At 47.6% G+C, this 24,445-nt stretch overlaps 1 protein-coding gene across 1 annotated transcript in view; it reads left to right on the top strand.

The window, feature by feature from the left end:
• Positions 1 to 23,263, top strand: part of LOC129716084 (CD166 antigen-like) — a 28,485-nt gene extending 5,222 nt beyond the window's left edge. The window contains exons 4-9 of the mRNA XM_055665964.1: positions 2,854 to 2,981; positions 6,276 to 6,408; positions 9,621 to 9,659; positions 13,614 to 13,649; positions 16,704 to 16,833; positions 19,633 to 23,263. Coding sequence (XP_055521939.1) covers positions 2,854 to 2,981; positions 6,276 to 6,408; positions 9,621 to 9,659; positions 13,614 to 13,649; positions 16,704 to 16,833; positions 19,633 to 19,711 — 545 coding nt within the window. The 3' untranslated portion in view covers positions 19,712 to 23,263. The remainder of the gene's footprint in view (positions 1 to 2,853; positions 2,982 to 6,275; positions 6,409 to 9,620; positions 9,660 to 13,613; positions 13,650 to 16,703; positions 16,834 to 19,632) is intronic.
• The last annotated feature ends 1,182 nt before the right edge of the window (positions 23,264 to 24,445 follow it).

The following is a 24,445-nucleotide window of genomic DNA, read 5'->3' as shown; positions in this document are numbered from 1 at the left end:
TTGTCAGTCCCAAGAACGCCCTTCCCCCTGGCAGACCAATTCCTGCACCTGCCTTCCACCAACTGTACACAACAGCTGACAATGGGTGGCACGGTGGCGCAGTGGTAGAGTTGCTGCCTCACAGCGCCAGAGACCCGTGTGTTTGCACCAGTTTGTACATTCCTCCCTCCCACTGTGACCTGCGTGGGTTTTCTCCGGGATCTCCGGTTTCCTCCCACACTCACATAGAAACATAGAAATTAGGTGCAGGAGTAGGCCATTCGGTGTTGGACCAGTTTTGAACGTGAGCCAGCACATTCAGGTAGACAATATCTTTGACACAGAATGCTGGAGTAACTCAGTGGGACAGGCAGCATCTCCGGAGAGAAGGAATGGGTAACGTTTTGGGTCGGGACCCTTCTACAGACCCACTTTGTACCATGGACAGTGTCACAAGCATGCTGCTGTGCCTGGTTTAGATAGTTTAGTTTATTGTCTCGTGTGACAAGGTACAGTGAAAAGCTTTTGTTGCGTGTTAACCAGTCAACAGAAAGACATTATATGATTACAGTTGAGCCATTCACAGTGTACAGATGCATGATGAGGGAACAGCATTTTTTTTTAATGTTATATATTATTTATTTATTTATTTATTAAAAGCATTGTACATACATAGAAACATAGAAATTAGGTGCAGGAGTAGGCCATTCGGCCCCTCGAGCCTGCACCGCCATTCGATATGATCATGGCTGATCATCCAACTCAGTATCCCGTACCTGCCTTCTCTCCATACCCCCTGATCCCTTAGCCACAAGGGCCACATCTAACTCCCTCTTAAATATAGCCAATGAATTGGCCTCAACTACCCTCTGTGGCAGAGAGTTCCAGAGATTCACCACTCTCTGTGTGAAAAAAGTTCTTCTCATCTCGGTTTTAAAGGATTTCCCCCTTATCCTTAAGCTGTGACCCCTTGTCCTGGACTTCCCCAACATCGGGAACAATCTTCCTGCATCTAGCCTGTCCAACCCCTTAAGAATTTTTGTAAGTTTCTATAAGATCCCCTCTCAATCTCCTAAATTCTAGAGAGTATAAACCAAGTCTATCCAGTCTTTCTTCATAAGACAGTCCTGACATCCCAGGAATCAGTCTGGTGAACCGTCTCTGCACTCCCTCTATGGCAATAATGTCCTTCCTCAGATTTGGAGACCAAAACTGTACGCAATACTCCAGGTGTGGTCTCACCAAGACCCTGTACAACTGCAGTAGAACCTCCCTGCTCCTATACTCAAATCTCACAGGACGTACAGGGCTGGTATAATTATATAAATGTAAACATTGTCCCTAGTGTGTGTGTGTAGGATAGTGTTAGTGTGCGGGGATCGCTGGTCGGCACGGACTCGGTGGGCCGAAGGGTCTGTTTCCGCGCTGCATCTCCAAACTAAACTAAACTAAACTAAACTAATGGCATGGGATTCTTTGAGCCCATCTCTGAAGGCAGAGAGGTCTTGCTTTAGTTTGTTAGCACAGCATTGAAGATTGACACAAAATGCTGGAGTAACTCAGCGGGACAGGCAGCATCTCTGGAGAGAAGGAATGGGTGACGTTTCAGGTCAAGACGATAGAAAAAGGGGCTTGACCGGAAACGTCACCCATTCCTTCTCCCCGGAGATGCTGCCTGTCCCGCTGAGTTACTCCAGCTTTTTGTGTCTATCTATGGTTTAAACCAGCATCTGCAGTTCCTTTCTCCACATTGAAGGACATGTCTAATTCCCCCACATTGAAGGACATTATCTAAACGGTGGCCGACTAGGAAAAGGGGAGATGCAGCGAGACCTGGGTGTCATGGTACACCAGTCATTGAAGGTAGGCATGCAGGTGCAGCAGGCAGTAAAGAAAGCGAATGGCATGTTAGCTTTCATTGCAAAAGGATTTGAGTATAGGAGCAGAGAGGTTCTACTGCAGTTGTACAGGGTCTTGGTGAGACCACCCCTGGAGTATTGCGTACAGTTTTGGTCTCCAAATCTGAGGAAGGACATTATTGCCATAGAGGGAGTGCAGAGACGGTTCACCAGACTGATTCCTGGGATGCCAGGACTGTCTTATGAAGAAAGACTGGATAGACTTGGTTTATACTCTCTAGAATTTAGGAGATTGAGAGGGGATCTTATAGAAACATACAAAATTCTTAAGGGGTTGGACAGGCTAGATGCAGGAAGATTGCTCCCGATGTTGGGGAAGTCCAGCACAAGGGGTCACAGCTTAAGGATAAGGGGGAAATCCTTTAAAACCGAGATGAGAAGAACTTTTTTCACACAGAGAGTGGTGAATCTCTGGAACTCTCTGCCACAGAGGGTAGTTGAGGCCACAGTTCATTGGCTATATTTAAGAGGGAGTTAGATGTGGCCCTTGTGGCTAAGGGGATCAGGGGGTATGGAGAGAAGGCAGGTATGGGATACTGAGTTGGATGATCGTTTAATGCAAGGTAAATGTGTGGGATGGAACTGCAGATGCTGGTTTAATCAGAAGATGGACACAGTGCTGGAGTAACTCAGCAGGGCAGGCATTTGGCTCTTAGGAGTAACAGAATCACGGGATATGAGGAGAAAGCAGGAACGGGGTTCTGATTGTGGATGATCAACCATGATCATATTGAATGGCGGTGTTGGCTCAAAGTGCTGAATGGCCTCCCCCTGCACCCATTTTTCAATGTTTCTAATGGTGTGTCCAATACACCAGTGGCTACAATATATTGTGGACAATGGGGACCATAATGGTGGGTCCACAGTGGATATAATGTACGGTGGGCAGTGCTGGGACTATGAGAGGTCGCCGCCATTCTGAGCCCTGGACGTCTTGCTCCTATTCACTCCACAGATGCGATCGAGAATGTTGAGATAGAGGTGGAACCTTCGGACGAATTGATCGATGAAGGGGAGAGTATCACGCTGAAATGCCGGGCTGACACCAACCCGCCACCGATTGAGTACATGTGGGAAAAGGATGTGAGTAGTGGAATCTTACTATTTTACTGCGGAGTCACGTGAGTGAATCTGTGAAGATTTCAAAGCTCTGCGATTTCATGCTGTGGAACAAATCCACACAAACACAACTGCATCAATTGACCACAGATGATAATGCATACAGACATGACATGGATTTAAAACATGTTGATGCTATTTAATGAACAAATAATAATAGACGAGCATGCGCACTGAGTGGGCGAGCCTGCCTGAATCCAATGCATAGAGGTGGGAGTGGTGTCTGTGTTGGTTCATAGTTCCAGAGAGTCCTCAGGATCATCTCCTCCCCTCCCTAGTTTCACCATTCTCTGGCTCCTAGTTCAGGGCATAGTGTGCAGGAAGGGGATTTCACATACTGGTTTACACCGAAGATAGACACAAAATGCTGGAGTAACTCATAGAAACATAGAAACATAGAAATTAGGTGCAGGAGTAGGCCATTCGGCCCTTCGAGCCTGCACCGCCATTCAATATGATCATGGCTGATCATCCAACTCAGTATCCCGTACCTGCCTTCTCTCCATACCCCCTGATCCCCTTAGCCACAAGGGCCACCTCTAACTCCCTCTTAAATATAGCCAATGAACTGTGGCCTCGACTACCCTCTGTGGCAGAGAGTTCCAGAGATTCACCACTCTCTGTGTGAAAAAAAAGTTCTTCTCATCTCGGTTTTAAAGGATTTCCCCCTTATTCTTAAGCTGTGACCCCTTGTCCTGGACTTCCCTAACATCGGGAACAATCTTCCTGCATCTAGCCTGTCCAACCCCTTAAGAATTTTGTAAGTTTCTATAAGATCCCCTCTCAATCTTCTAAATTCTAGAGGGTATAAACCAAGTCTATCCAGTCTTTCTTCATAAGACAGTCCTGACATCCCAGGAATCAGTCTGGTGAACCGTCTCTGCACTCCCTCTATGGCAATAATGTCCTTCCTCAGATTTGGAGACCAAAACTGTACGCAATACTCCAGGTGTGGTCTCACCAAGACCCTGTACAACTGCAGTAGAACTCAGCGGGACAGGCAGCATCTCTGGAGAGAAGGAATGGGTGACGTTTCTTGTCGAGACTCTTCCACACTCTAACTCCCTCTGGCTTTATATTTCACTCCTCTCCTCTATCTGACACTTTTTTCTGGTCCCCTAGTCATCTCTCACCTTTGTCCACCCATCTGCCATTCAACCCCTCCCTCCCCAGCCCCTCTCCTGTATCCACCTATCATTTGCCATATTTTGTCCCACGCCCCTACTGCGATCCGTCTGATGAAGGGTTCAGGGGTGTCACGGTGGCGCAGCGGTAGAGTTGCTGCCTCACAGCGCCAGAGACCCGGGTTCCATCCCGACTACGGGCGCTGTCTGTACGGAGTTTGCACGTTCTCCCCGTGACCTGCGTGGGTTTTCTCCGAGATCTCCGGTTTCCTCCCACACTCTGAAGGTAAGATACACACAGGCAGCGTCTCTGGAGAGAAGGAATGGGTGACGTTTCGGGTCAAGACCCTTCTACAGCAGTCCAAAGAAGGTCTCGACCCGAAACATCACCGACAGTCTGAAGCAGGGACCTCACTGACACTTAGCAAATAGTGAAAGGCCTGGGTAGAGTGGACGTGGAGAGGATGTTTCCACTGGTGGGAGAGTCTAGGACTAGAGGTCACAGCCTCAAAATTAAAGGACATTCCTTTCGGAACGAGATGAGGGGGAATTTATTTAACCAGAGAGTGATGAATCTGTGGAATTCTTTGCCACAGAAGGCTGTGGTGGACATCAATGTATATTTTTTCACACAGAGAGTGGTGAATCTCTGGAACTCTCTGCCGCAGAGGGTAGTCGAGGCCACAGTTCATTGGCTATATTTAAGAGGGAGTTAGATGTGGCCCTTGTGGCTAAGGAGATCAGAGGGTCTGGAGAGAAGGCAGGTACGGGATACTGAGTTAGATGATCAGCCATGATCATATTGAATGGCGGTGCAGGCTCGAAGGGCCGAATGGCCTACTCCTGCACCTAATTTCTATGTTTCTATGTTTAAGGCAGAGATAGTCAGGGGGAGAAGGCAGGAGAATGGGGTTAGGAGGGAGATATCGATCAGCCATGATTGAATGGCGGTTAGCCGATGGGCCGAATGGCCTAATTCTGCTCCGTACACTAATATAACCATATAACCATATAACAATTACAGCACGGAAACAGGCCATCTCGGCCCTACAAGTCCGTGCCGAACAACTTTTTTTCCCCCTTAGTCCCACCTGCCTGCACTCATACCATAACCCTCCATTCCCTTCTCATCCATATGCCTATCCAATTTATTTTTAAATGATACCAATTAACCTGCCTCCACCACTTCCACTGGAAGCTCATTCCACACCGCTACCACTCTCTGAGTAAAGAAATTCCCCCTCATATTACCCCTAAACTTCTGTCCCTTAATTCTGAAGTCATGTCCTCTTGTTTGAATCTTCCCTATTCTCAAAGGGAAAAGCTTGTCCACATCAACTCTGTCTATCCCTCTCATCATTTTAAAGACCTCTATCAGGTCCCCCCTTAACCTTCTGCGCTCCAGAGAATAAAGACCTAACTTATTCAACCTATCTCTGTAACTTAGTTGTTGAAACCCAGGCAACATTCTAGTAAATCTCCTCTGTACTCTCTCTATTTTGTTGAAATCCTTCCTATAATTGGGCGACCAAAATTGTACACCATACTCCAGATTTGGTCTCACCAATGCCTTGTACAATTTTAACATTACATCCCAGCTTCTATACTCAATGCTCTGATTTATAAAGGCTAGCATACCAAAAGCTTTCTTTACCACCCTATCTATAGTCGAATGGCCTACTCCTGCACATAATTTCTATGTTTCTATGTTTCTATATGAGATTCCACCTTCAAGGAACTATGCACGGTTATACCCAGATCCCTCTGTTCAACTGTATTCTTCAATTCCCTACCATTTACCATGTACGTCCTATTTTGATTTGTCCTGCCAAGGTGTAGCACCTCACATTTATCAGCATTAAACTCCATCTGCCATCTTTCAGCCCATTTTTCCAAATAATAATAATAATAATAATCTTTATTTATATAGCATTTTTCAACAAAACCAGTATTTGAACCAAAGTGCTTTACAGAGATTGATTAAATTAATTGAACAGATCATGGCCTGAATCACTCTGTAGACTCACCCCTCGCCCATCTAATGAACCAGCATCTGCAGTTTCTTCCTGTCGAGTGTTAAAGGGGATGGGTTGGCCATGCCAGGACATTGCTGACTCTTGGATCTGGGTCTCAGGGGCAGCAGTTAGGCACCTTGGACCAGTACACCATCCAGGCGGTGAGCAAGAGGGATGAAGGAGGTTACCAGTGCACCGTCTTTGACTTCAACTTCAACAAGCGATCGGCCCAGAAGGAGATCAGAGTGAAGGGTAAGTCCCAACTCACCCATCTAGTCCCTGTCTATCTCACCTGCCTAGTCCCTGTCTATCTCACCCATCTAATCCCAGTCCCCTCACCCATCTAATCCCAGTCCCAACTCACCCATCTATAACCATATAACCATATAACAATTACAGCATGGAAACAGGCCATCTCGACCCTTCTAGTCCGTGCCGAACACATAATCTCCCCTAGTCCCATATACCTGTGCTCAGACCATAACCCTCCATTCCCTTCCCATCCATATAACTATCCAATTTATTTTTAAATGATAAAAACTAACCTGCCTCCACCACCTTCACTGGAAGCTCATTCCACACAGCTACCACTCTCTGAGTAAAGAAGTTCCCCTCATGTTACCCCTAAACTTCAGTCCCTTAATTCTCATGTCATGTCCCCTTGTTTGAATCTTCCCTACTCTCAGTGGGAAAAGCTTTTCCACGTCAACTCTGTCTATCCCTCTCATCATTTTTAAAACCTCTATCAAGTCCCCCCTTAACCTTCTGCGCTCCAAAGAATAAAGCCCTAACTTGTTCAACCTTTGTCTGCAACTTAGTTGCTGAAAACCAGGCAACATTCTAGTAAATCTCCTCTGTACTCTCTCTATTTTGTTGACATCCTTCCTATAATTAGGCGACCCAAAACTGTACACCATACTCCAGAATTGGCCTCACCAATGCCTTGTACAATTTTAACATTACATCCCAACTTCTATACTCATCTATTCCCAGTCCCCTCACCCATCTAATCCCAGTCCCAACTCACCCATCTAATCCCAGACCCCTCACCCATCTAATCCCAGTCCCCTCACCCATCTAATCCCAGTCCCCTCACCCATCTAATCCCAGTCCCCTCACCCATCTAATCCCAGTCCCCTCACCCATCTAATCCCAGTCCCCTCACCCATCTAATCCCAGTCCCCTCACCCATCTAATCCCAGTCCCCTCATCCGTCTAATCCCAGTCCCCTCACTCATCTAATCCCAGTCCCCCTCACCCATCTAATCCCAGTCCCAACTCACCCATCTAATGCCAGACCCCTCACCCATCTAATCCCAGACCCAACTCACCCATCTACTCCCAGACCCAACTCACCCATCTACCCCCAGACCCAACTCACCCATCTAATCCCAGTCCCAACTCACCCATCTAATCCCAGTCCCAACTCACCCATCTAATCCCAGTCCCAACTCACCCATCTAATCCCAGTCCCAATCACCCATCTAATCCCAGTCCCAACTCACCCATCTAATCCCAGTCCCCTCACCCATCTAATCCCAGACCCAACTCACCCATCTAATCCCAGACCCCTCACCCATCTAATCCCAGTCCCCTCACCCATCTAATCCCAGACCCAACTCACCCATCTAATCCCAGTCCCCTCACCCATCTAATCCCAGACACAACTCATCCATCTAATCCCAGACCCAACTCACCCATCTAATCCCAGACACCCATCTAGTCCCTGAATATATCACCCAACTAGTCCCAATCCTTCTAACCCAACATCCTAGACCATCTCACCCTACTCATCCCAGTCCATCTCACCGACCCTTCTCACCCTCAATCCAGTCCATCCTACCCAACTTGTCCCTGTCCAATTCACCCAACCAGTCCCTGTCCCAACTAGTCCCACTCTATCTCACTAACTAGTCCTAGAACTTCCCACTCAACTAGTCCCAGTCCATCTCACCCAACTAGTCCAAGTCCTTCTTACCTAAGTAGTCCTAGTCGCAACTAGTCCCAGTCCATCTCATTCTATACCCAGTCCCAACTAGTCACAGTCCATCTCACCCAACTAGTCCCAATCCCAACTAGTCCCAGTCCATCTCACCCAACTAGTCCAAGTCCTTCTTACCTAAGTAGTCCTAGTCGCAACTAGTCCCAGTCCATATCATTCTATACCCAGTCCCAACTAGTCACAGTCCATCTCACCCAACTAGTCACAGTCCATCTCACCCAACTAGTCACAGTCCATCTCACCCAACTAGTCCCAGTCCATCCCACCCAACTAGTCCCAATCCATCTCATTCTATACCCAGTCCCAACTAGTCACAGTCCATCTCACCCAACTAGTCCCAGTCCCAACTAGTCCCAGTCCATCTCATTCTATACCCAGTCCCAACTAGTCACAGTCCATCCCACCCAACTAGTCCTAGTCCCAACTAGTCACAGTCCATCTCACCCAACTAGTCACAGTCCATCCCACCCAACTAGTCCCAGTCCCAACTAGTCACTGTCCATCTCACCCCACTCGTCCCCGTCCCAACTAGTCCCAGTCCATCTCATTCTATACCCAGTCCCAACTAGTCCCAGTCCCAATCAGTCCTAGTCCCAACTAGTCCCAGTCCATCTCATTCCAGTCCCAGTCCCAACCAGTCCCAGTCCATCTCACCCAACTAGTCCCAGTCCCAACTAGTCCCAGTCCATCTCATTCCAGTCCCAGTCCCAACCAGTCCCAGTCCATCTCACCCAACTAGTCCCAGCCCCAACTAGTCCCAGTCCATCTCATTCCAGTACCAGTCCTAACCAGTCACAGTCCATCTCACCCAACCAGTCCCAGACCCAACTAGTCCCAGTCCATCTCATTCCAGTCCCAGTCCCAACCAGTCCCAGTCCATCTCACCCAACTAGTCCCAGCCCCAACTAGTCCCAGTCCATCTCATTCCAGTCCCAGTCCCAACTAGTCCCAATCCATCTCACCCAACTAGTCCCAGTCCCAACTAGTCCCAGTCCATCTCATTCTATACCCAGTCCCAACTAGTCACAGTCCATCCCACCCAACTAGTCCTAGTCCCAACTAGTCCCAGTCCATCTCATTCCAGTCCCAGTCCCAACTAGTCACAGTCCATCTCACCCAACTAGTCCCAGTCCCAACCAGTCCCAGTCCCAATCAATCCCAGCCCCAACTAGTCCCAGTCCATCTCACCCAACTAGTCCCAGTCCCAACCAGTCTAGTCCCAGCCCCACAGTCCATCTCACCCAACTAGTCCCAGTCCCAACTAGTCCCAGTCCCAATCAGTCCCAGCCCCAACTAGTCCCAGTCCATCTCATTCCAGTCCCAGTCCCAACTAGTCACAGTCCATCTCACCCAAGTAGTCCCATCTCAACCGTAACTTACCTGAGAAGCTCTGTAGATGAACAGAGACATGTTTACAACCTGGTGTTCTGAATATTTTCTTCTTTCCTTTCCTCCATCGCAGCGAGAGAGAATAACAACGCGTTAGACAGTGTCGGACGAGGTGAGGATTACTCAGGAGGTTCCCGCGGTGTTGCGATGGTTCAATGGGCCAACATTTAGATCGGAGCGAGGAGTGAGTTCCTGGCACAACTCACCAACTGACTTTGATTGGACTTTACCGAAATTTATCTAGCACAAAACTTTATTCCCCTGCTGGAGTAACTCAGTGAGTCAGGCAGCATCTATTGAAGATAAGAAAGAGGTGACGTTTCAGATCGAGACCTGATGTTGCCTGACCCGCTGAGTTACTCCAGCATTTTGTGTCCATCTTAGTTATTCCCTCTATCCTGTATCTGTAGACTGTGGATGGCTTGATTGTAATCATATACAGTCTTTTTCCGGTGGGCGGCGCGACTCTCGTCAGCAGCGGCCTCTGCAGCCCGTCCACGCTTTTTATTATTTTCTGTCTGTGTTTTTGTGTAGTTTTTGTTATTTTTTGTTGGGGTGTGTGTGTGGGGGGGTGGGGGTGGGATGGGAGGGAGGGGGTAACTTTTTAAATCTCTCCCTGCACGGGAGACCCGACCTTTTCTTGTCGGGTCTCCGTTGTCGTTGGGGCTGCAACGAGGAGCGGCCTCCAACAGGAGAAGACCGGGGACTCTGGTGCCGACGACTCACCTCACCGTCGCGGGGCTGGCCGAGTCCGGAGCGGGTGGAGCGGTGGTGGAGCGCTGCTGCTGCTGCTGCTGCAGCCAACCTCCGGAGATTCGGAGGCTGCTACTGCGGGTCTGGCGGACGGCGGCACCGGGAGCCCGCGGGTCCCTGGAGGGAGACCGCTTTTCAGGGCTCCCGTAACGGCGACTTCTCCCGCCCGAGTTGCGGGGTCGAAGAGCTCCTGGAGCGGGGCCTGACATCACCTTTGAATGGCCGCGGGACTCTGCGAGAGCACGCCAGGGGCTCTAACATCAAGACCCGGTGTGCGACCTCGCACCACCCGGCGTGGCTTTAATGGCCGCGGGACAATCGCCATCGCCAGCTGGGGGCTTTGACTTTGACTCTGACATCGGGGGGGGGGGAGAGTGCAGTGGAGAGATAAGTTTTTTTGGCCTTCCATCACAGCAATGTGATGGATGTTTATGTAAATTGTGTTGTGTCTTGGGTCTATTTGTTTGTAATGTATGGCTGCAGAAACGGCATTTCGTTTGGACCTCAAGGGGTCCAAATGACAATTAAATGTGTCTTGTATCTTTTATCTTTCCGCTGACTGGTTAGCACGCAAAACAAAGACATTTTCAGAGTGGCACGTTGGCGCAGCGGTAGAGTTGCTGCCTTACAGCGCCAGAGATCTGGGTTCGATCCTGACTATGGGTGACAATAGACAATAGGCGCAGGGGTAGGCCATTCGGCCCTTCGAGCCAGCACCACCATTCAATGTGATCATGGCTGATCATTCCCAATCAGTACCCCGTTCCTGCCTTCCCCCCATATCCCCTGACTCCGCTATTTTAAAGAGCCTCTCTCTTGAAAGCATCTGGAGAACCTGCCTCCGGGCAGAGAATTCCACAGACTCATCACTTTCCGTGAGAAAAAGTGTTTCCTCGTCTCCGTTCTAAATGGCTGACCCCTTATTCTTAAACTGTGTGTGGCCCCTGGTTCTGGACTCCCCCAACATCGGGAACATGTTTCCTGCCTCTAGTGTGTCCAAGCCCTTAACAATCTTATATGTTTCACTGAGATACCCTCTCATCCTTCTAAACTCCAGAGTGTACAAGCCCAGCTGCTCCATTCTCTCAGGATATGGCAGTCCCACCATCCCATCATAAGAGCAGCTCTATGCCATTGTGCCTGCTTTGACATTCAATGTCATTGGTTCAGATTCAGATTCAATTTTAATTGTCATTGTCAGTGTACAGTACAGAGACAACGAAATGGATTGGGCCCCGTATCATATAACCATATAACCATATAACAATTACAGCACGGAAACAGGCCATCTCGGCCCTACAAGTCCATGCCGAACAAATTTTTTTCCCCTTAGTCCCACCTGCCTGCACTCATACCATAACCCTCCATTCCCTTCTCATCCATATGCCTATCCAATTTATTTTTAAATGATACCAATGAACCTGCCTCCACCACTTCCACTGGGAGCTCATTCCACACCGCCACCACTCTCTGCGTAAAGAAGTTCCCCCTCATATTACCCCTAAACTTCTGTCCCTTAATTCTGAAGTCATGTCCTCTTGTTTAATCTTCCCTATTCTCAAAGGGAAAAGCTTGTCCACATCAACTCTGTCTATCCCTCTCATCATTTTAAAGACCTCTATCAGGTCCCCCCTTAACCTTCTGCGCTCCAGAGAATAAAGACCTAACTTATTCAACCTATCTCTGTAACTTAGTTGTTGAAACCCAGGCAACATTCTCGTCAATTTCCCTAGTAACCTCTTCAAAAAATTCAAGAAGATTAGTCAAACATGACCTTCCAGGCACAAATCCATGTTGACTGTTCCTGCATCTGAGGAAGGATGTGCCGGCTCTGGAGAGGGTCCAGAGGAGGTTTTACAAGAATGATCCCAGGAATGAGTGGGTTAACCTATGATGAGCGTTTGTCGGCACTGGGCCTGTACTCGCTGGAGTTTAGAAGAATGAAGGGGGACCTCATTGAAACATATGGAATTGTGAATGGCTTGGATAGAGTGGATGTGGAGAGGATGTTTCCACTAGTGGGAGAGTCTAGGACCAGAGCTCACAGCCTCAGAATTCAAGGACGTTCCTTTAGGAAGGAGATGAGGAGGAATTTCATTAGTCAGAGGGTGGTGAATGTGTGGAATTCTTTGCCACAGACGGCTGTGGAGACCCAAGTCAATGGATACTTTAAAAGCAGAAATAGATAGATTCTTGATTAGTGCGGGTGTCAGGGGTTATGGGGAGAAGGCAGGAGAATGGGAGTGAGAGGGAGAGAGAGACAGGTCTTGGTGAGACCACACCTGGAGTATTGCGTACAGTTTTGGTCTCCAAATCTGAGGAAGGACATTATGCCATAGAGGGAGTGCAGAGACGGTTCACCAGACTGATTCCTGGGATGTCAGGACTGTCTTATGAAGAAAGACTGGATAGACTTGGTTTATACTCTCTAGAATTTAGAAGATTGAGAGGGGATCTTATAGAAACTTACAAAATTCTTAAGGGGTTGGACAGGCTAGATGCAGGAAGATTGTTTCCCGATGTTGGGGAAGTCCAGGACAAGGGGTCACAGCTTAAGGATAAAGGGGAAATCCTTTAGAACCGAGATGAGAAGAACTTTTTTCACACAGAGAGTGGTGAATCTCTGGAACTCTCTGCCACAGAGGTTAGTTGAGGCCACTTCATTGGCTATATTTAAGAGGGAGTTAGATGTGGCCCTTGTGGCTAAGGGGATCAGGGGGTATGGAGAGAAGGCAGGTACGGGATACTGAGTTGGATGATCAGCCATGATCATATTGAATGGCGGTGCAGGCTCGAAGGGCCGAATGGCCTACTCCTGCACCTAATTTCTATGTTTCTAGATAGATCAGCCATGATCGGGAAGATTCAATAGGGATTGAATAGGGAAGATTCAAACAAGAGGACATGACTTCAGAATTAAGGGACAGAAGTTTAGGGGTAATATGAGGGGGAACTTCTTTACTCAGAGAGTGGTAGCGGTGTGGAATGAGCTTCCAGTGGAAGCAGGTTCATTGGTATCATTTAAAAATAAATTGGATAGGCATATGGATGAGAAGGGAATGGAGGGTTATGGTATGAGTGCAGGCAGGTGGGACTAAGGGGAAAAAACATTAGTTCGGCACGGACTTGTAGGGCCGAGATGGCCTGTTTCCGTGCTGTAATTGTTATATGGTTATATGGTTATGATTGACTTGTTGGGCCGAATGGCCTAATTCTGCTCCTATCACATGACCTTATAAGTTATGAGTGACACAGTGGGTTGGGGAGGAGAAGGGGCTCAGTGTAACGTTTTATTTTCTCTTTCATTCTGCAGGTAACTCGATTTTCACTGCGGGGAGTCACTCAAAAGGTAAGAAGCAAGTGGTGGAGAGCTACGATCTTCAGTGAAACCCTTACGTAAGTCAGGGTTTTACCTACATGGGAATCACCCTCCTCACATCCCTGCACGAGATACCTCACTGAGAGTACTAACCGTCTCCGCGGCGACCTGCTGCATCCAGGGCCCTTTCTGCACCGCGCGGCCTTCTGGGTAAGCAGGGCCGCCATTGCCGGCTTGCGTCCGATGTAAACTTGAGAGATGGTACAGTGTTGTGGAAATTACCAACTGCGTGTGCGTGATTTACCGAAAAACAGCCGAAACGATACACGATAGTGCTACAATTTTTGGCCCACCTTACTCACCATTGTCATGTGGTATTGTCCACCTTATTCACCATTGTCACCAGACTGATTCCTGGGATGTCAGGACTGTCTTATGAAGAAAGACTGGATAGACTTGGTTTATACTCTAGAATTTAGAAGATTGAGAGGGGATCTTATAGAAACTTACAAAATTCTTAAGGGGTTGGACAGGCTAGATGCAGGAAGATTGTTCCCGATGTTAGGGAAGTCCAGGACAAGGGGTCACAGCTTAAGGATAAGGGGGGAATCCTTTAAACCGAGATGAGAAGAACTTCTTTCACACAGAGAGTGGTGAATCTCTGGAACTCTCTGCCACAGAGGGTAGTTGAGGCCACAGTTCATTGGCTATATTTAAGAGGGAGTTAGATGTGGCCCTTGTGGCTAAGGGGATCAGGGGGTATGGAGAGAAGGCAGGTACGGGATACTGAGTTGGATGATCAGCCATGATCATATTGAACGGTGCAGGCTCGAAGGGCCGAATGGCCTACTCCTGCACCTAATTTCTATGTTTCTATGTCTATGATAGGGGGGAAGTTTCATTAAAATTGTGATTTTCATTGTGGGGGGGTGGGATGGGGGGAGGTGAGGCGTGGGGGAGCAAGGGGATGGAGGGAGAGGAGGGGGGTAGGGAGGGGAGTGGGGTTATGGAGGGAGGAAGGGAGGGAGTGACTGAGGGTAGGGGAAAGGAGAGGTGAGGGAGAGAATTGGGGAGGGGAGGAGGAGAGGGGAAAGAAGAGGGAGGGTGAAGAGGAGGGGGAGGGAGTGCTGGGGGATGAGGGGGAATGGAGGAGGATAGGGATTGGAAGAGGGATGGCGTGGTAACGGAGGCGGGAAGGTGGGGGTGATATTTTACAGGTTATTGACATTTTGAACTTTGAAAACGTCGCAGTCGTGTTGCTACTTGCCGTCCGCGCCTGCGCAGTTGGGGGAGGGTTTGCTGTGACTCCAGTCACAACGGGGAACTCTGGCGCCATAATGGGAACCCGTCAGCCGTGCCTGTGCAATTGGGGGCTATGGGTGAGTGGTGGAATATTTCCTTGGGAGACGTGCCCAACAGGTCCGAACCTGGTCTAGTATATATATATATATATACATGAGGATAGACATTCTTCCCATAGAGGGAGTACAGAGAAGGTTCACCAGACTGATTCCTGGGATGTCAGGACTTTCATATGAAGAAAGGCTGGATAGACTCGGCTTGTACTCGCTAGAATTTAGATGACTGAAACTTATAGAAACTTACAAAATTCTTAAGGGGTTGGACAGGCTAGATGCAGGAAGATTATTCCCGATGTTGGGGAAGTCCAGAACAAGGGGTCACACAGTTTAAGGATAAGAGGGAAGTCTTTTAGGACCAAGATGAGAAAAACATTTTTCACACAGAGAGTGGTGAATCTGTGGAATTCTCTGCCACAGAAGGTAGTTGAGGCCACAGTTCATTGGCTGGATTTAAGAGGGAGTTAGATGTGGCCCTTGTGGCTAAAGGGATCAGGGGGTATGGAGAGAAGGCAGGTACGGGATACTGAGTTGGATGATCGGCCATGATCATATTGAATGGCGGTGCAGGCTCGAAGGGCCGAATGGCCTACTCCTGCACCTATTTTCTATGTTTCTATGCATACACACCACACAAGCACACATATATATATCTATATATATATATATATACAAACACCGATGATACCAATACCAATACCTCCAAAACCAATACCCCCGTCATTAGTCTCAAGAAGGGTCTCGACCCGAAACGTCACCCATTCCTTCTCTCCATAGATGCTGCCTCACCCGCTGAGTTACTCCAGCATTTTGTGCCTACCTTCAATACCAATGATGGTATTGATGGTAGGCACATGATGCAACCACTCGATAACATTGGAAGCCATGGTGGTCATGAAGACATGGACCAAGGACTCAATAACAATACCTCCAATACCAACACCACCATGATGCAACTACTCAATATGAATGGTAGCCTTGGAAGGGTTTGGGAGCCGTGGGGACATGGAGGACCAAGGCTGGATGAAACATAGAAACATAGAAAATTAGTGCAGGAGTAGGCCATTCGGCCCTTCGAACCTGCACCGCCATTCAATATGATCATGGCTAATCATCCAACTCAGTATCCTGTACCTGCCTTCTCTCCATACCCCCTGATCCCTTTAGCCACAAGGGCCACATCTAACTCCTTCTTAAATATAGCCAATGAACTGTGGGCTCAACTACCTTCTGTGGCAGAGAGTTCCCCAGATTCACCACTCTCTGTGTGAAAAATGTTTTCTTCATCTCGGTCCTAAAAGATTTCCCCCTTATCCTTAAACTGTGTGACCTCTTGTTCTGGACTTCCCCAACATCAGGAACAATCTTCCTGCATCTAGCCTGTCCAACCCCTTAAGGATTTTGTAAGTTTCTATAAGATCCCCCGTCAATCTTCTAAATTCTAGCGAGTACAAGCCGAGTCTATCCACAGTCTTTCTTCATATGAAAGTCCTGACATCCCTGGAATCAGTCTGGTGAACCTTCTCTGCACTCCCTCTGTGGGAAGAATGTCTTTCCTCAGATTAGGAGACCAAAACTGTACGCAATACTCCAGGTGTGGTCTCACCAAGACCCTGTACAACTGCAGTAGAACCTCCCTGCTCTGATGAGGGAGACGTTGTTCAGTACGATCAGTATGGATCTAGCCCGGTGGATCTACTGAAGTAGCTGTGTGATCTGTTTACAGATGGTCACGTTGGGCCTGGGAACCTGAACCGAGTTGGCATGGTGATTGGGATCATCGTCACATTGTCTCTGGTGGCCTTCTTCATCTCCATCGCCTACTACATCTGCTACCATCGACAGAAGAAGGAAAGGTGAGTCCTTTCCCCAAACCTCACTCCGTTTCCCACCATGGCGGATCTACCACTGCAGATGGCTCCTTACCAGGTAGATCCGCTGGCTCACAGCGCCAGAGAGCTGACCGCGGGCATGGTCTGTGTGCAGTTTGTACCGACTCCCCCTTACCTGCGTGGGTTTTGTCCGGGAGCTTAGAATAAAGGGGTGGTCATTTACGACTGAGGTGAGAAAAAACTTTTTCACCCAGAGAGTTTTGAATTTGTGGAATTCCCTCCCACAGAGGGCAGTGGAGGCCAAGTCTCTGGATGGATTTAAGAGAGAGTTAGATAGAGCTCTAGGGGCCAGTGGAGTCAAAGGATATGGGGAGAAGGCAGGCACGGGTTATTGATAGGGGACGATCAGCCATGATCACAATGAATGGCGGTGCTGGCTGGAAGGGCTGAATGGCCTCCTCCTTCAACTATTTTCTATGTTTCTACACCATCCTACACACACTAGGGATAATTTGCAATTTCTTGATTTCACCAAAGCTAATATAACCATATAACCATATAACAGTTACAGCACGGAAACAGGCCATCTCGACCCTTCTAGTCCGTGCCGAACACATAATCTCCCCTAGTCCCATATACCTGCGCTCAGACCATAACCCTCCATTCCCTTCCCATCCATAACTATCCAATAACTATCCAATTTATTTTTAAATGATAAAAACGAACCTGCCTCCACCACCTTCACTGGAAGCTCATTCCACACAGCTACCACTCTCTGAGTAAAGAAGTTCCCCCTCATGTTACCCCTAAACTTCAGTCCCTTAATTCTCAAGTCATGTCCCCTTGTTTGAATCTTCCCTACTCTCAGTGGGAAAAGCTTTTCCACGTCAACTCTGTCTATCCCTCTCATCATTTTAAAAACCTCTATCAAGTCCCCCCTTAACCTTCTGCGCTCCAAAGAATAAAGCCCTAACTTGTTCAACCTTTCTCTGTAACTGTTCAACCTTTCTCTGTAACTATCACGTTTGGAGTCTTTATTGTCACGTGTGCCGAGGTACAGTGAAATGCCTTTGTTGCATGCTAACCAGTCAGCGGGAAGACTGGGCATGATTACAATTGAGCCGTTTACAGTGTATAGATACATGATAAGGGAATAACGTTTAGTGCAAGGTTAAGCACTAAAGTCCGATCGAAGATAGTCACCGAGGGTCACCAATGCTATATATTGTCCCTGGTGTGTCGGGAGTGGATGAGAAAGTGGGATGACATAGAACTCGTGTGTGAGTGGATGCAGGTTCTTGGTGTGAGGGGGTGAGGATGGTGGGACAGAGAGAGGACAGTGGGATCAGAACATTCCCCGTGTGACCCGAGATTCCATAACATTTGAGTATAGAAGTTGGGATGTAATGTTAAAATTGTACAAGGCATTGGTGAGGCCAATTCTGGAGTATGGTGTACAATTTTGGTCACCTAATTATAGGAAGGATGTCAACAAAAATAGAGAGAGTACAGAGGAGATTTACTAGAATGTTGCCTGGGTTTCAGCAACTAAGTTACAGAGAAAGGTTGAACAAGTTAGGGCTTTATTCTTTGGAACGCAGAAGGTTAAGGGGGGACTTGATAGAGGTTTTTAAAATGATGAGAGGGATAGACAGAGTTGACGTGGAAAAGCTTTTCCCACTGAGAGTAGGGAAGATTCAAACAAGGGGACATGACTTGAGAATTAAGGGACTGAAGTTTAGGGGTAACATGAGGAGGAACTTCTTTACTCAGAGAGTGGTAGCTGTGTGGAATGAGCTTCCAGTGAAGGTGGTGGAGGCAGGTTCGTTTTTATCATTTAAAAATAAATTGGATAGTTATATGGATGGGAAGGGAATGGAGGGTTATGGTCTGAGCGCAGGTATATGGGACTAGGGGAGATTATGTGTTCGGCACGGACTAGAAGGGTCGAGATGGCCTGTTTCCGTGCTGTAATTGTTATATGGTTATATGGTTACATGGTATATGGAAGATAGTCACCGAGGGTCACCAATGCTATATATTGTCCCTGGTGTGTCGGGAGTGAATGAGAAAGTGGGATGACAAAGAACTCGTGTGTGAGTGGATGCAGGTTCTTGGTGTGAGGGGGTGGGGATGGTGGGACAGAGAGAGGACAGTGGGATCAGAACATTCCCCGTGTGACCAGAGATTCCATAACATTCCCATCTTTGCCACATTTCTACCTCTTTAAGTTGTACAGGGTCTTGGTGAGACCACACCTGGAGTATTGCGTACAGTTTTGGTCTCCAAATCTGAGGAAGGACATTATTGCCATAGAGGGAGTGCAGAGACGGTTCACCAGACTGATTCCTGGGATGTCAGGACTGTCTTATGAGGAAAGACTGGATAGACTTGGTTTATACTCTAGAATTTAGGAGATTGAGAGGGGATCTTATAGAAACTTACAAAATTCTTAAGGGGTTGGACAGGCTAGATGCAGGAAGATTGTTCCTGATGTTAGGGAAGTCCAGGACAAGGGGTCACAGCTTAAGGATAAGGGGGAAATCCTTTAAAACCGAGATGAGAAAAACTTTTTTCACACAGAGAGTGGTGAATCTCTGGAATTCTCTGCCACAGAGGGTAGTTGAGGCCACAGTTCATTGGCTATATTTAAGAGGGAGTTAGATGTGGCCCTTGTGGCTAAGGGGATCAGGGGGTATGGAGAGAAGGCAGGTACGGGATACTGAGTTGGATGATCAGCCATGATCATATTGAATTGCGGTGCAGGCTCGAAGGGCCGAATGGCCTACTCCTGCACCTAATTTCTATGTTTCTATGTTTAAGGAAACGATTGGAGGATTTCGAGGAGACAAGAGCCATGGATCCAGAGAAGGCCCCTCCGACAGCAGAGACACTCGCGTGAGAGGTGGGTCAACTGCGTCAAGATTCACCAGGGTTTAATTGTTAAATGGTGGCAAATTTTCATTTTTTTTTTTTTTTTTTTTTTAAATCAAAAAATGTATTCAATTATTAAAAAATAATATTTACACTACAATAAAACAAGCCAGAACCCACTAATAAACTATTATACAATTATGATACAATCCTTATTGAGGATACATTCAACACCCTGCGGAGCCCAGCGGTCCCGGAAATCCCTCAGGGTAGGGGTGTCACAGTGGGTAGAGTTGCTGCCTCACAGCACCAGAGACCCAGGATCGAACCTGATTACGGGTGCTGTCTGTACGGCGTTTGTACGTTCTCCCTGTGATCGCGTGCGCTTTCACCGGCTGCTCCGGTTTCCTCCCACGTCCCAAAAACGTGCAGGCCTGTAGCTTAAATTATAACCATATAACCATATAACAATTACAGCACGGAAACAGGCCATATCGACCCTTCTAGTCCGTGCCGAACACATAATCTCCCCTAGTCCCATATACCTGCGCTCAGACCATAACCCTCCATTCCTTTCCCGTCCATATAACTATCCAATTTATTTTTAAATGATAAAAACGAACCTGCCTCCACCACTTCCACTGGAAGCTCATTCCACACAGCTACCACTCTCTGAGTAAAGAAGTTCCCCCTCATGTTACCCCTAAACTTCAGTCCCTTAATTCTCAAGTCATGTCCCCTTGTTTGAATCTTCCCTACTCTCAGTGGGAAAAGCTTTTCCACGTCAACTCTGTCTATCCCTCTCATCATTTAAAAAACCTCTATCAAGTCCCCCCTTAACCTTCTGCGCTCCAGAGAATAAAGCCCTAACTTGTTCAACCTTTCTCTGTAACTTAGTTGCTGAAACCCAGGCAACATTCTAGTAAATCTCCTCTGTACTCTCCCTATTTTGTTGACATCCTTCCTATAATTAGGCGACCAAAATTGTACACCATACTCCAGAATTGGCCTCACCAATGCCTTGTACAATTTTAACATTACGTCCCAACTTCTATACTCAATGCTCTGATTTATAAAGGCCAGCACACCAAAAGCTTTCTTTACCACCCTATCTACATGAGATTCCACTTTCAGGGAACTGTGCACAGTTATTCCCAGATCCCTCTGTTCACCTACATTCTTCAATTCCCTACCATTTGCCATGTACGTCCTATTTTGATTTGTCCTGCCAAGATGTAGCACTTGGTAAATTAGCCTTGGTAAAGATTGTAAATTGTCCCTAGTGTGTCGATTAGTGCTATTGTACGGGGATCGCTGGTTGGCGCGGACTCGGTGGGCTAGAGTCCGTTTCCATGCTGTATCTCTAAATAGACAATAGACAATAGGTGCAGGAGGAGGCCATTTGGCCCTTCCAGCCAACACCGCCATGCAATGTGATCACCCCCAATCAGTACCCCGTTCCTGCCTTCTCCCCATATCCCCTGACTCCGCTATTTTTAAGAAGCCCTATCTAGCTCTCTCTTGAAAGCATCCAGAGAACCTGCCTCCACCGCCCTCTGAGGCAGCGAATTCCACAGACTCAACACTCTCTGTGAGAAAAAGTGTTTCCACGTCTCCGTTCTAAATGGCTTACTCCTTATTTACACTTACAAAGTACTTACAAAATTCTTAAGGGGTTGGACAGGCTAGATGCAGGAAGATTGTTCCCGATGTTAGGGAAGTCCGGGACAAGGGGTCACAGCTTAAGGATAAGGGGGGAATCCTTTAAAACCGAGATGAGAAGAACTCTTTTCACACAGAGAGTGGTGAATCTCTGGAACTCTCTGCCACAGAGGGTAGTTGAGGCCACAGTTCATTGGCTATATTTAAGAGGGAGTTAGATGTGGCCCTTGTGGCTAAGGGGATCAGGGGCTATGGAGAGAAGGCAGGTACGGGATACTGAGTTGGATGATCAGCCATGATCATATTGAATGGCGGTGCAGGCTCGAAGGGCCGAATGGCCTACTCCTGCACCTAATTTCTATGTTTCTATTCTTAAACTGTGTGGCCCCTCTGGACTCCCCCAACATCGGGAACATGTTTCCTGCCTCCAGCTTGTCCAAGCCCTTAAGTATCTGTGTTCTGGTGGATGCCCTGTACAATCTTCCATTCTTTCTTAGCAGGAACAGTGAGCACTGAGGAAGAACACCCAACCTCGCTGATGAATCCCGAGAGGAACATCCTACCAAAGACCGAGCTAGCTTGTCTATCTTAAACATTGGCCTTTGGTGCATCTTAAAGCATTTACAACCTGTCCATAGAGTTATACAGCATGGAAACAGGCCCTTCAGCCCAACTTGCCCACACCGGCCAACATGTCCCATCTACACTTGTCCCACCTGCCCGCTTTTGGTCCATATCCCTTCAAACCTGTCTTATTCATGTACCTGTCCAACTGTTTCTTAAACGTCGGGATAGTCCCAGCCTCAACTATAGAAACATAGAAATTAGGTGCAAGAGTAGGCCATTCGGCCCTTCGAGCCTGCACCGCCATTTAATATGATCATGGCTGATCATCCAACTCAGTATCCCGTACCTGCCTTCTCTCCATACCCTCTGATCCCCTTGGCCACAAGGGCCACATCTAACTCCCTCTTAAATATAGCCAATGAACTGGCCTCAACTACCCTCTGTGGCAGAGAGTTCCAGAGATTCACCACTCTCTGTGTGAAAAAAGTTCTCCTCATCTCGGTTTTAAAGGATTTCCCCCTTATCCTTAAGCTGTGACCCCTTGTCCTGGACTTCCCCAACATCGGGAACAATCTTCCTGCATCTAGCCTGTCCAACCCCTATCTCCTCTGGCAGCTTGTTCCATACACCCACCACCCTTTGTGTGAAAAAGTTACCCCTCAGATTCCTATTAAATGTTTTCCCCTTCACCTTGAGCCTGTGTCCTCTGGTCCTCGATTCCCCTACTCTGGGCAAGAGATGGTGCGTCTACCCGATCTATTCCTCTCATGATTTTATACACCTCTATAAGATCACCCCTCATCCTCCTGCGCTCCAAGGAATAGAATCCCGGCCTGCACAACCTCTCCCTAAAGCTCAGGCCCTCAAGTCCTGGCAATATCCTTGTAAAGGTATTTCCTTGAGAAATAAAATAGCGATTTAATATTTTGCGACTGACTTCAAGCCCGTGTGCCCTGTGGTTTTGTAAGTTGCCCATTCTGATGACATAAAGAGAGGTAGAAATATAGTAACATAGAAATTAGGTGCAGGAGTAGGCCATTCGGCCCTTCGAGCCTGCACCGCCATTCAATATGATCATGGCTGATCATCCAACTCAGTATCCCGTACCTGCCTTCTCTCCATACCCCCTGATCCCCTTAGCCACAAGGGCCACATCCAACTCCCTCTTAAATATAGCCAATGAACTGTGGCCTCAACTACCCTCTGTGGCAGAGAGTTCCAGAGATTCACCACTCTCTGTGTGAAAAAAGTTCTTCTCATCTCGGTTTTAAAGGATTTCCCCCTTATCCTTAAGCTGTGACCCCTTGTCCTGGACTTCCCTAACATCGGGAACAATCTTCCTGCATCTAGCCTGTCCAACCCCTTAAGAATTTTGTAAGTTTCTATAAGATCCCCTCTCAATCTCCTAAATTCTAGAGAGTATAAACCAAGTCTATCCAGTCTTTCTTCATAAGACAGTCCTGACATCCCAGGAATCAGTCTGGTGAACCGTCTCTGCATTCCCTCTATGGCAATAATGTCCTTCCTCAGATTTGGAGACCAAAACTGTACGCAATACTCCAGGTGTGGTCTCACCAAGACCCTGTACAACTGCAGTAGAACCTCTCTGCTCCTATACTCAAATCCTTTTGCAATGAAAGCTAAACATACCATTCGCTTTCTTTACTGCCTGCTTTCTTTATTTCCTTTTGATTCCAAAGACAGATACAAAATGCTGGAGTTACTCAGCGGGACAGGCAGCATCTCTGGCGTAAACAAGCATCTTCAGTTCCTTCCTGCACAGTTCCTTTTGATTTCCTGGACTGCCTTTGGTTCGCACCTGGTTTGTGTGTGGTGGCTTTTAAAGGGTAAGAGACTGGGTAGAAATTGAGCAGAGATAGAAACATAGAAACATAAAAATGAGGTGCAGAAGTAGGCCATTCGGCCCTTCGAGCCAGCACCGCCATTCAACATGATTATGGCTGATCATCCAACTCAGTATCCCCGTACCTGCCTTCTCTCCATACCCCCTGATCCCCTTAGCCACAAGGGCCACATCTAACTCCCTCTTAAATATAGCCCAATGAACTGGCCTCAACTACCCTCTGTGGCAGAGAGTTCCAGAGATTCACCACTCTCTGTGTGAAAAAAGTTCTTCTCATCTCGGTTTTAAAGGATTTCCCCCTTATCCTTAAGCTGTGACCCCTTGTCCTGGACTTCCCTAACATCGGGAACAATCTTCCTGCATCTAGCCTGTCCAACCCCTTAAGAATTTTGTACGTTTCTATAAGATCCCCTCTCAATCTCCTAAATTCTAGAGAGTATAAACCAAGTCTATCCAGTCTTTATTCATAAGACAGTCCTGACATCCCAGGAATCAGTCTGGTGAACCGTCTCTGCACTCCCTCTATGGCAATAATGTCCTTCCTCAGATTTGGAGACCAAAACTGTACGCAATACTCCAGGTGTGGCCTCACCAAGACCCTGTACAACTGCAGTAGAACCTCCCTGCTCCTATACTCAAATCCTTTTGCAATGAAAGCCAACATACTAT

This window comes from Leucoraja erinacea, unplaced genomic scaffold (assembly GCF_028641065.1).
Source record: "Leucoraja erinacea ecotype New England unplaced genomic scaffold, Leri_hhj_1 Leri_165S, whole genome shotgun sequence".
In the NCBI taxonomy this organism is placed as follows: Eukaryota; Metazoa; Chordata; class Chondrichthyes; order Rajiformes; family Rajidae; genus Leucoraja; species Leucoraja erinaceus.
Note: the sequence above shows the minus strand (reverse complement) of the source record. Positions and strands in the feature narration are given on the sequence as shown.